A 12,128-nucleotide genomic window follows, 5' to 3' on the forward strand; every position below is an offset into this window, starting at 1 on the left:
TAGCCAGAGTCCCCTGCGAGCTGAGACAGACATGGAAGATATCCTTGCATTCAGTGTACTCAGGTCCTTCATGCATTCCACCATGAATCCTGTGGAATCCTGTATGTTACATAAAAACAGTTGTCACTTCTATCCATTGTATCTGAGTCCTCTAGTAACGTGCCTGACCACTTTACTATAGCTTTTGAGATCCATGCACAGGCAATAGTAGGCCTTAACGCCACCCCTGAAGCAGTGTATATGGATTTGAGCGTAGTGTCAACCTTACGATCAGCCGATTCTTTTAACGTGGTAGATCCAGGGACAGTTAAAACCACCTTTTTTAACAGCCTGGAGACAGATGCATCAACTATGGGTGGGTTTTCCCATCTTTTTCTATTCTCCTCAGGGAAGGGAAAAGCAACCGGAACCCTCTTGGGGATCTGGAATTTTTTCTCCGGGGTTTCCCAAGATTTTTCAAATAAAGCATTTAATTCTTTAGACGCAGGGAAGGTTAGCGAGGCTTTCTTATTGTCAGCTAAGTAAGCCTCCTCAACCTGCTCAGGTGGTGTGTCAGTAATGTTTAACACATCTCTAATGGCCTTAATCATGATCTGCACCCCCTTAGCCAGGGATGCCACCCCCCTCAGCACATCCCCGTCACTATCTGCCGTGTCAGAGTCAGTATCCGTGTCATCTTGCATAATCTGGGCAAGTGCACGTTTCTTTGGGTATATGCTAAGGGGTTTAGAAGGAATAGGAACAGGACCTGACCAAACTGCCATAGAATTCTTTAATACCAGAGTTTCATTCTCAGTAAGAGCTACCCTAGTAGAGATCTGAGAGATCATTCCCTTAATAGAAGTCAGCCTTTCTAGCTCAGTGTACCTTAATAGACTACACAGATAATACACAGCCTCCCCCACCCCCCTTCTACAACCCCCTGGTACCGTACAGGATAGCTGGAGTCATGTGGAGGGACAGCACTCCCCGTCAGCATCTCTTGTGCTGTATCTGCAGGGAGAAAATGGCGCTGAACGCTGCTGGGTCCGCTCTGAGGAGAAGCTCCGCCCCCTGGAAATGGCACCTCTTCCCGCTTTTTGAAAGGATTATACTGGCCTGAGGATTTTGCTAGCAGCGTTAGAGGTCCCTGATAGCCTTGAGTGACCAGTGAAGGGTTTCTGCAGGGCGCCCCTCATAGCGCCGCACTGTGCACCGCTGAGCTCTCCAGAGCGCAGTTAGTACTGCGCTCCTACCCTGTTGCCACCATTCACACCGGCTCCCCGCTTGTCGGGTCACCGGCGACTCACTCGCCACCGGAATCTTCTGGCAATGTTAGGGGGTGGCGGCATGCTGCGGGAGTGAGCGGTCGCCTCGGGCAGCTTACGATCATCACCCTCAGGAGCTCCGTGTCCTGTCAGCGGAGATAGTGGCCATTAACCGCTCAGGGTTGGACACTACTCCCCCCCCCCCGCCCCCCTAAGTCCCACGAAGCAGGGAGGCTGCTGTGCCTAAACTCTAATGAAAAAAATAAAACTAGAAAAACTCCGAGCTCCCCTAGCTGTAACAGGCTCCTCCGGGCACATTTTCTAAACAGAGTCTGGTAGGAGGGGCATAGAGGGAGGAGCCAGCCCACACTCTCAAACTCTTAAAGTGCCAGTGGCTCCTAGTGGACCAGTATATACCCCATAGTACTAATGTGGACCCCAGCATCCTCTAGGACGTAAGAGAAACAGTGAGTGCCTACCCAGAGCACAGCACAGATGCACGGCCATAAACAGGGACATAGTGAGTACCTACCCATAGCACAGCACAGATGCACGGCCATAAACGGACATAGCGAGCACAGCACAGATGCACAGCCATAAACAGGGACATAGCGAGCACCTACCCAGAGCAGATGCAGCGCCATAAACGGACATAGCGAGCGCCTACCCAGACCACAGCACAGATGCACGGCCATATACAGGGACATAGTGAGTGCCTACCCAGACCACAGCACAGATGCAGCGCCATAAACGGACATAGCGAGCACCTACCCAGAGCACAGCACAGATGCACAGCCATAAACAGGGACATAGCGAGCACCTACCCAGAGCACAGATGCAGCGCCATAAACGGACATAGCGAGAGCCTACCCAGACCACAGCACAGATGCACGGCCATAAACAGGGACATAGTGAGTGCCTACCCAGACCACAGCACAGATGCACGGCCATAAACAGGGACATAGTGAGTGCCTACCCAGACCACAGCACAGATGCACGGCCATAAACAGGGACATAGTGAGTGCCTACCCAGACCACAGCACAGATGCACGGCCATAAACAGGGACATAGTGAGCGCCTACCCAGAGCACAGATGCAGCGCCATAAAACACACCTCAGGAGAAAGCCTTTATGTTCACTGGCAGCTCGTTCGGGTTAGTCAGAGGACAGGTAATTGTAATGAACTCCTCTGTTGGGCCACCAAAGCATGGCTGGGTATGTAGTTCCATGGAAGACAGCACATAGTTACAATAACATACTACTCGCATATCCTGCCACACATATGAGGTATGTGCGTGGATGTCTTTAGGTGGTGTCTCCCCCATTTATCTGTACCTTGGAGCTTCCTCTCCAGTGTAGCCCATGCCTCGCAGAGAACATGCACTCATTACAGAGCAATGGCTGCTTGCTGTCCTAAATGTGGAGAGCCTGCCATGCCACCCCCTGGCTACTATCAGGCACCTGGAAGTCCAGGGGGGAGGGTGGTGTTCCCTCTACACATTTCTCACCTAGAGTACTTCTAGATCTGGTCCCCCTGCCCTAGAATGGGAAAGGTGAGCGCTGCCATCAGTAAAGCATCCTGAGACCATTCATGTGTACAGTGGCTTCTCAGCCAAGGGAGTGGAATCACTCACATTTGTGCCTAAGAACACAGCCATGAATAAAGAATGCTACCAAAACATACTCCAAGAGCAACTACTCCCAACCATACAAGAACAGTCTTGTGATGAACAATCCTTTCTCCAGCATGATGGAGCACCTTACCATAAGTGATAACGAAGTGGCTTGGGGAACAAAACATTTGACATTTTGGGTCCATGACCAGGAAACTCCCTAGACCTTAATCCAATACAGAACTATAAAAACCCACAAATTCTGACAAGCTCCAAGCATTGATTAGGTAAGAATGGGCGGCCGTCAGTATGTGGGCCAGAAGTTGATTGACAGCAGCCAGGGCGAATTGTAGAGGTCTTGAAAAAGGATCAACACTGCAAATATTGTCTCTTTGCATAAACTTAATGTCATTGTCAATAGAAGCCTTTAACTCTTATGAAATGCTGTAATGTTACTTCAGTATACCATAGTGACATCTGACAGAGTTACTGAAGCAGCAAAATTTGTGAAAACCAAACACTTACGTCATTCTCAAAACTTTTGGCCACAGCTTTAGGGAACAGCGTGGATGACTATCACATGGCTCCAGGTACCATACATACAAGTTTTATAACCCTGACACGATTTCTTTCCCCCATTTAGCATTGCTGCCGGTAGTCAGGTTTGGCGGCTGCAGCTCTGCCTTAGATGTTGGAAGGAATTTGTGGAAACTAGATACAGATTTCTGCCCTGGGAGTACTAGAATTTTAGACCCAATCCCCCATCAATGTTCCCTGCATCCATTCCATGCCAGAATCTCCTGGGGAAGGGAATGTCCCATCTACTGCCAAACCGTTACTCACCACAATCTAACGCACGGACACCGGTGCTAACGGCATGAACCAACAAAGAATGAGGCCAGATCAGCACAACAAATGCTCTGGCAGTGTTTCAATCCCTATAGCTGGTGTTTCCATGTTTTTATTTACCCCTGTAACCTTATACAGGTTGAGTATCGCTTATCCAGAATGCTTGGGACCAGAAGTATTTTGGATATCGAATTATTCCGTATTTTGGAATAATTGCATACCATAATGAGATATCATGGTGATGTGACCCAAGTCTAAGCACAGAATGCATTTATGTTTCATATACACCTTATACACACAGCCTGAAGGTCATTTAATACAATATTTTTAAGAACTTTGTGTATTAAACAAAGCTTGCGTACATTGAGCCACCAGGAAACGAAGATTTGACTATCTCACTCAAAAAAATCCGTATTTCGAAAGATTTGGATATGGGATACTCAACCTGTAATAACTGCTCACCCAAATTAACCCAGCTACCCAAAATTGGTGTTCCTAAGCCTAAGTCTACCCATTGTACCACTATGCAGCAAAAGAACATTGGGTACGTGAAGGATGTAGAAATATACACATCACACATTCGGCAATGTATTTCCGAGAGAGCCAACAATCTAAATTATACGGAAAGTTTTCAGGGGCTTTGTATGTGATAATAGGAAGAATAACGTAAGCTGTTATATATACTCACTTTACCCTATAAAATGCCTCAAAAATACAAACTATTATACTGAGCTTCTACCCTGTAAGAACACAAACTCACTTACATGGACTTAATAAAGTTCTGACTATTGCAAATCTCGCAGAGCGACTTACAGCCAGGCCACGAAAAGGTGAAAACACAGCGCTCAGAACAGCCTACCGTCTAAAACGTTACAAGCAAATGAACATTCACCATCTATTGGTTTTAAAAGAAACATTTGTATTTAATTTATGATTAGCCTCCCCACACGGGAATTTTATGAGACACCAATAACATTTCTTTAAACCATGTGTGTGTTTTTGTCCTTCCTGCGAGTCCCTTCCCCTCCTGTGGACGATGCGGATGAAAGTATTGACAAGCAGAAGCAAAACGGAGAGCCGGCAGGACGCATAATATTACAATGAGGTCTCCTGTCCGAGCGCAGCGCCTGCTGGGAGGAGGCTGAAAGGGACTCGATCATGATCCGTATTCTGTAACACGCGGGCGGGGAGTTATCAGCAGACGTCGGGTACAATCTTCCTGTTACTTTGGTGGTTTGTAGACCACCTTCCTGGACTTTATCACGGTCCACCGGTGTCTCTTCATGTAGTACATCACGGGGATTATGATGGCGGACATCAGAAGGATCTGGTGAAGGGTGAAACAGTGACTGTCAGACAGACTACATGAAGGCGGTAAGGACAGGGGGGCGCAGGAGTGTAATCACCTTTATGTGGGATGCATCTCAGCGATGCAGGCTACATCTAAGCTCCTCAAATTCAGAGACAAATCCCTGATCTAGGAGCCCTCATTGCCTACATACTGTTTCCCCCTTATTGGAGCTCATCAGCACAAGTTGTCAGTTATCCTAAAACACGACAGCTGAGATTTTGGGGGGGCCATCAGCATGACAAAACTATGACACCCAGATAGACACATAGATGTGTTTGTAACATCCAGAAATAACATGGACACATCATTATAGCTGCTGGGATACTTCTGGTGTAAATGACAACTGTCACATTATAGGCAGTTCAGAAACTCATCCAATCACTCACCTTAAGGCCCATGCGCTTGCGGTCATCATGTTCTGGCTCGGAAGCCCACCGAAGAAACGTACAGACATCCTTAGCTACTTGAGACATTGTGGCTGGAGTGCCTACAGAATAGAGAAAACCAATAGGTCAGTGGCTGCTCAGTCATATAACACAATCCCAGAGAGGGAGCGGGATATCACGGGATTTCATCGCTGGTCTCACTGTGTTCCAGAGAGGGAGCGGGATATCACAGCGGTGCTCCATTGCCATCGCTGGTCTCACTGTGTTCCAGAGAGGGAGCAGAATATCACAGCGGTGCTCCAATCCCATCACTGGTCTCACTGTGTCCCAGAGAGGGAGCGGGAGTACAGCGGTGCTCCATTCCCATTGCGGGTCTCACAGTATCCCAGAGAGGGAGCGGGATAGCACAGCTGTGCTCCATTCCCATCGCTGGTCTTACAGTGTTCCAGAGAGGGGGCGGGATATCACAGCGGTGTTCCATTCCCATTACTGGTCTCACAGTCCTAGCTAAAAACAGGAGCAAATGTGAGCAGTCCAATGAGAAAGCAGTGTCCCGAGGAATCTCGCTACTCATTGATCCTCCTCCGCAGCGATACAGGCGGTCTACATAAACAGCTTCTTCACACTTGTGACATATTAGTAATGTTCCCCACTACGTTTTTATTCTCACATTCACAACATAGGTGGCAAGTGTTGATGGGTCACCTACTGTAAGCCGCAGGATAAGCCTCTCCGCATACTGAACCACTTTTCACGTTACATACAGTAGTAATTTATGTACCAATTACTCAGCCGTGCACCCACGGCCAACAACTGATGGGTTACCGGGTTCTTATCAGAGCATTACCTATACCATACTCACCATCCTCATATTCCAAGACCTCATTGTAGATGGGTGGCGCCATCGCAATAGCCTGGCCCAGGAAATACGGGTTAAAGTACAGCCCTTCCCTCATGTTAACGCCGGCTGGTGGGTCGCAGTAACCGGTGAGCAGAGAGAAGATGTAATCCTCACCGCCGTGCCTGTAAGACAACAATGTCATCATACGGAGAGATAGGGGACTGACTGCATCTAACCAAGTTACACCGACTCCTTTATACGGACCATTGTGAAACAGCCGCTAACGTGCTACGGTCAGTATGTACACACGGACAGTCGTGTGATTGCTACGGATAATAACAGGGTTCTATTATAATAGGGTTCTATGGTAACCTCATTAGGTATCCGCAGCAGTATGCCATATGGTGGCTTTCACAACACGTTGCACTCTTGATACAAAGACCGGACAAAGTTATATCCCCATTTAACCAGCACCGCATGCACAGGTGTGACTGTACACAAGCGGCAGCTCGGAGGGGATCCCTAGCGAGGTCTCTGCAGGAAGTCTGGTGTACACCTCAAAATGCTTCCCCCCCTAATCAGGGCCTTCTCTACAACAGGACAACTTATAGACTAATACTTTATACGGGATGCGGTCTTTAGGTCTACAGTAAGTAGGTCGACACTGTCCAGGTCGAGCACTATTGTAGTGTTCACTCTAGGCTGTTTTAGCAGGGGGCGCCGCGCCCTGCCCGATTTTTAAAAGGCAAAATCCGCCCTGCCCCTTTTGCGGCGCCCTGCTAGAACAGCCGCCCGATTCCGGTCCTCACAGCGTGTAAAGATGCCATGCGCATGGCATAAATTCACGCTATCGGGGAGAGCTGGGGGAAGCCCAGCACCTCCGTCGGTGCCGAGCACGCCCCCAACAGTGACGTCGCCGGCCACAGACGCCCCCTACAGCAACGTCTGTGGGCCACACCGCCCACTAAAATGACGTTAGTGTGACCACGCCCCCTAATTTACATGGCCGCGCCCCCGTTTCAGGCAAAAATGCCCCCAGAGTCCGGCGCCCTGCCCCAATTCATTCCTAGAAGGAACACTACTACTGTTTGACAGTAAGTAGGTCGACATGAGTTTTTCACAATTTTCCCCCCTCATTTTTTTAACTTTTTCATACTTTACGATCCACGTGGACTACAATTGGGAACGGTAACCTGTGCCGTGCGCAGCGAGGCACATTGCCCGAAGCATGGCGAGCGAACGCGGTGCACTAATTGGGGTTCCCCGGTCAATGTACGGAGAAAACGACACCAAAAAAAAAGGTAAAAAAATCTCATGTCAATCTAGAGTCCCTGTTGACCTAGAAACCATGTTGACATGCTTACTGCCGACCAATAGTGGTCGGCCTAAGTCCACCCACTTTATACATTACTCTTATATAATTCAGTGCAGTGGTCAGTCATAAGGGAAGGTAGGTTACAATTCCACTCAAAGCGACAACACACGCAAGTGACAGTATGTAACAAATCAGCGTAGTAAATGGGGGTCTGACGCACAACCTGTGCCCTGGCTGAATAAAATAATAAGAATTTACTTACCGATAATTCTATTTCTCGTAGTCCGTAGTGGATGCTGGGAACTCCGTAAGGACCATGGGGAATAGCGGCTCCGCAGGAGACTGGGCACAAAAGTAAAGCTTTAGGACTATGTGGTGTGCACTGGCTCCTCCCCCTATGACCCTCCTCCAAGCCTCAGTTAGGATACTTTGCCCGGACGAGCGTACACAATAAGGAAGGATATTGAATCCCGGGTAAGACTCGTACCAGCCACACCAATCACACCGTACAACTCGTGATCTGAACCCAGTTAACAGCATGATAACAGAGGAGCCTCTAGAAAAGATGGCTCACAACAACAATAACCCGATTTTTGTAACAATAACTATGTACAAGTATTGCAGACAATCCGCACTTGGGATGGGCGCCCAGCATCCACTACGGACTATGAGAAATAGAATTATCGGTAAGTAAATTCTTATTTTCTCTGACGTCCTAGTGGATGCTGGGAACTCCGTAAGGACCATGGGGATTATACCAAAGCTCCCAAACGGGCGGGAGAGTGCGGATGACTCTGCAGCACCGAATGAGAGAACTCCAGGTCCTCCTCAGCCAGGGTATCAAATTTGTAGAATTTAGCAAACGTGTTTGCCCCTGACCAAGTAGCTGCTCGGCAAAGTTGTAAAGCCGAGACCCCTCGGGCAGCCGCCCAAGATGAGCCCACCTTCCTTGTGGAATGGGCTTTTACAGATTTAGGCTGTGGCAGGCCTGCCACAGAATGTGCAAGCTGAATTGTACTACAAATCCAACGAGCAATAGTCTGCTTAGAAGCAGGAGCACCCAGCTTGTTGGGTGCATACAGGATAAACAGCGAGTCAGATTTTCTGACTCCAGCCGTCCTGGAAACATATTTTCAGGGCCCTGACTACATCCAGCAACTTGGAGTCCTCCAAGTCCCTAGTAGCAGCAGGTACCACAATAGGCTGGTTCAGGTGAAACGCTGAAACAACCTTAGGGAGAAATTGAGGACGAGTCCTCAATTCTGCCCTGTCCGTATGAAAAATTAGGTAAGGGCTTTTATAGGATAAAGCCGCCAATTCTGACACACGCCTGGCCGAAGCCAGGGCCAACAGCATTACCACTTTCCATGTGAGATATTTTAAGTCCACAGTGGTGAGTGGTTCAAACCAATGTGATTTTAGGAACCCCAAAACTACATTGAGATCCCAAGGTGCCACTGGAGCCACAAAAGGAGGCTGTATATGCAGTACTCCCTTGACAAACGTCTGAACTTCAGGAACTGAAGCCAGTTCTTTCTGGAAGAAAATCGACAGGGCCGAAATTTGAACCTTAATTGACCCTAATTTTAGGCCCATAGACAGTCCTGTTTGCAGGAAATGCAGGAAACGACCCAGTTGAAATTCCTCTGTAGGGGCCTTCCTGGCCTCGCACCACGCAACATATTTACGCCAAATACGGTGATAATGTTGTGCGGTTACATCCTTCCTGGCTTTGATCAGGGTAGGGATGACTTCATCCGGAATGCCTTTTTCCTTCAGGATCCGGCGTTCAACCGCCATGCCGTCAAACGCAGCCGCGGTAAGTCTTGGAACAGACAGGGTCCCTGCTGGAGCAGGTCCCTTCTTAGAGGTAGAGGCCACGGGTCCTCTGTGAGCATCTCTTGAAGTTCCGGGTACCAAGTCCTTCTTGGCCAATCCGGAGCCACGAGTATAGTTCTTACTCCTCTCCGTCTTATAATTCTCAGTACCTTGGGTATGAGAGGCAGAGGAGGGAACACATACACTGACTGGTACACCCATGGTGTTACCAGAGCGTCCACAGCTATTGCCTGAGGGTCCCTTGACCTGGCGCAATACCTGTCTAGTTTTTTGTTGAGGCGGGACGCCATCATGTCCACCTTTGGTTTTTCCCAACGGTTCACAATCATGTGGAAGACTTCTGGATGAAGTCCCCACTCTCCCGGGTGGAGGTCGTGCCTGCTGAGGAAGTCTTCTTCCCAGTTGTCCACTCACGGAATGAACACTGCTGACAGTGCTATCACATGATTTTCCGCCCAGCGAAGAATCCTTGCAGCTTCTGCCATTGCCCTCCTGCTTCTTGTGCCGCCCTGTCTGTTTACGTGGGCGACTGCCGTGATGTTGTCTGACTGGATCAGCACCGGCTGACCTTGAAGCAGAGGTCTTGCTAGGCTTAGAGCACTGTAGATGGCCCTTAGCTCCAGGATATTTATGTGAAGTGATGTCTCCAGGCTTGACCACAAGCCCTGGAAATTTCTTCCCTGTGTGACTGCTCCCCAGCCTTTCAGGCTGGCATCCGTGGTCACCAGGACCCAGTCCTGAATGCCGAATCTGCGGCCCTCTAGAAGATGAGCACTCTGCAACCACCACAGGAGAGACACCCTTGTCTTTGGTGACAAGATTATCCGCTGATGCATCTGAAGATGCGACCCGGACCATTTGTCTAGCAGATCCCACTGGAAGGTTCTTGCGTGGAATCTGCCGAATGGGATTGCTTCGTAGGAAGCCACCATTTTTCCCAGGACCCTTGTGCATTGATGCACTGAGACTTGGCCTGGTTTTAGGAGATTTCTGACTAGCTCGGATAACTCCCTGGCTTTCTCCTCCGGGAGAAAAACCTTTTTCTGGACTGTGTCCAGGATCATCCCTAGGAATAGAAGGCGTGTCGTCGGGATCAGCTGCGATTTTGGAATATTGAGAATCCAACCGTGCTGCCGCAACACTATCTGAGATAGTGCTACCCCGACTTCCAACTGTTCCCTGGATCTTGCCCTTATCAGGAGATCGTCCAAGTAAGGGATAACTAAAACTCCCTACCTTCGAAGGAGTATCATCATTTCGGCCATTACCTTGGTAAAGACCCGGGGTGCCGTGGACAAGCCAAACGGCAGCGTCTGAAACTGATAGTGACAATTCTGTACCACAAACCTGAGGTACCCTTGGTGAGAAGGGTAAATTGGGACATGTAGGTAAGCATCTTTGATGTCCAGAGACACCATATAATCCCCTTCTTCCAGGTTTGCAATCACTGCTCTGAGTGACTCCATCTTGAATTTGAACCTCTGTATGTAAGTGTTCAAGGATTTTAGATTTAAAATTGGTCTCACCGAGCCGTCCGGCTTCGGTACCACAAACAGTGTGGAATAATACCCCTTTCCCTGTTGCAGGAGGGGTACCTTGATTATCACTTGCTGGGAATACAGCTTGTGAATGGCTTGCAATACTGCCTCCCTGTCTGAGGGAGACGTCGGTAAAGCAGACTTTAGGAAACGGCGAGGGGGAGACGTCTCGAATTCCAATTTGTACCCCTGAGATACCACCTGAAGGATCCAGGGGTCCACTTGCGAGTGGGCCCACTGCGTGCTGAACGTCTTGAGACGGGCCGCCACCGTGCCTGAGTCCGCTTGTAAAGCCCCAGCGTCATGCTGAGGACTTTGCGGAGGCGGGAGAGGGCTTCTGTTCCTGGGAACTGGCTGTGTTCTTGCAGAAATGGACAGCGCGCTAACTCTTGATGCCAGTCGGCAAATATCCCTCTGCGCATCACGCATATATAAAAATGCATCTTTTAAATGCTCTATAGTCAGTAATATACTGTCCCTATCTAGGGTATCAATATTTTCAGTCAGGGAATCCGACCACTCCACCCCAGCACTGCACATCCAGGCTGAGGCGATTGCCGGTCGCAGTATAACACCCGTGTGAGTGTATATACATTTTAGGATATTCTCCTGCTTTCTGTCGGCAGGTTCCTTTAGGGCGGCCGTATCAGGAGAGGGTAGTGCCACCTGTTTAGACAAGCGTGTGAGCGCTTTATCCACCCTAGGGGGTGTTTCCCAACGTGCCCTATCCTCTGGCGGGAAAGGGTATGATGCCAATAACCTTTTAGGAATTATTAGTTTTTTATCGGGGGAAACCCACGCCTCATCACACACTTCATTTAATTCCTCGGATACAGGAAAAACTACAGGCAGTTTTTTCTCACCAAACATAATACCCTTTTTAGTGGTACTTGTATTATCAGAAATATGCAAAACATTTTTCATTGCCTCAATCATGTAACGTGTGGCCCTACTGGAAGTCACATTTGTCTCATCATCGTCGACACTGGAGTCAGTATCCGTGTCTGTGTCTGCCATCTGAGGTAACGGGCGTTTTAGAGCCCCTGATGGCGTTTGAGACCCCTGGACAGGCACAAGCTGAGTAGCCGGCTGTCTCATATCGTCAACTGTCTTTCGTAAAGAGCTGACATTGTCACGCAATTCCTTCCA

At 48.9% G+C, this 12,128-nt stretch overlaps 1 protein-coding gene across 1 annotated transcript in view; it reads right to left on the reverse strand.

Annotated features, from left to right (window-relative positions):
* Positions 1-4,607: 4,607 nt before the first annotated feature.
* Positions 4,608-12,128, reverse strand: part of LOC134927099 (cytochrome c1, heme protein, mitochondrial) — a 35,021-nt gene continuing 27,500 nt past the window's right edge. The window contains exons 5-7 of the mRNA XM_063921110.1: positions 6,309-6,469; positions 5,447-5,547; positions 4,608-5,036 (exon numbers count right to left, since the gene is read on the reverse strand). Coding sequence (XP_063777180.1) covers positions 4,932-5,036; positions 5,447-5,547; positions 6,309-6,469 — 367 coding nt within the window. The 3' untranslated portion in view covers positions 4,608-4,931. The remainder of the gene's footprint in view (positions 5,037-5,446; positions 5,548-6,308; positions 6,470-12,128) is intronic.

This window comes from Pseudophryne corroboree, chromosome 5 (assembly GCF_028390025.1).
Source record: "Pseudophryne corroboree isolate aPseCor3 chromosome 5, aPseCor3.hap2, whole genome shotgun sequence".
In the NCBI taxonomy this organism is placed as follows: Eukaryota; Metazoa; Chordata; class Amphibia; order Anura; family Myobatrachidae; genus Pseudophryne; species Pseudophryne corroboree.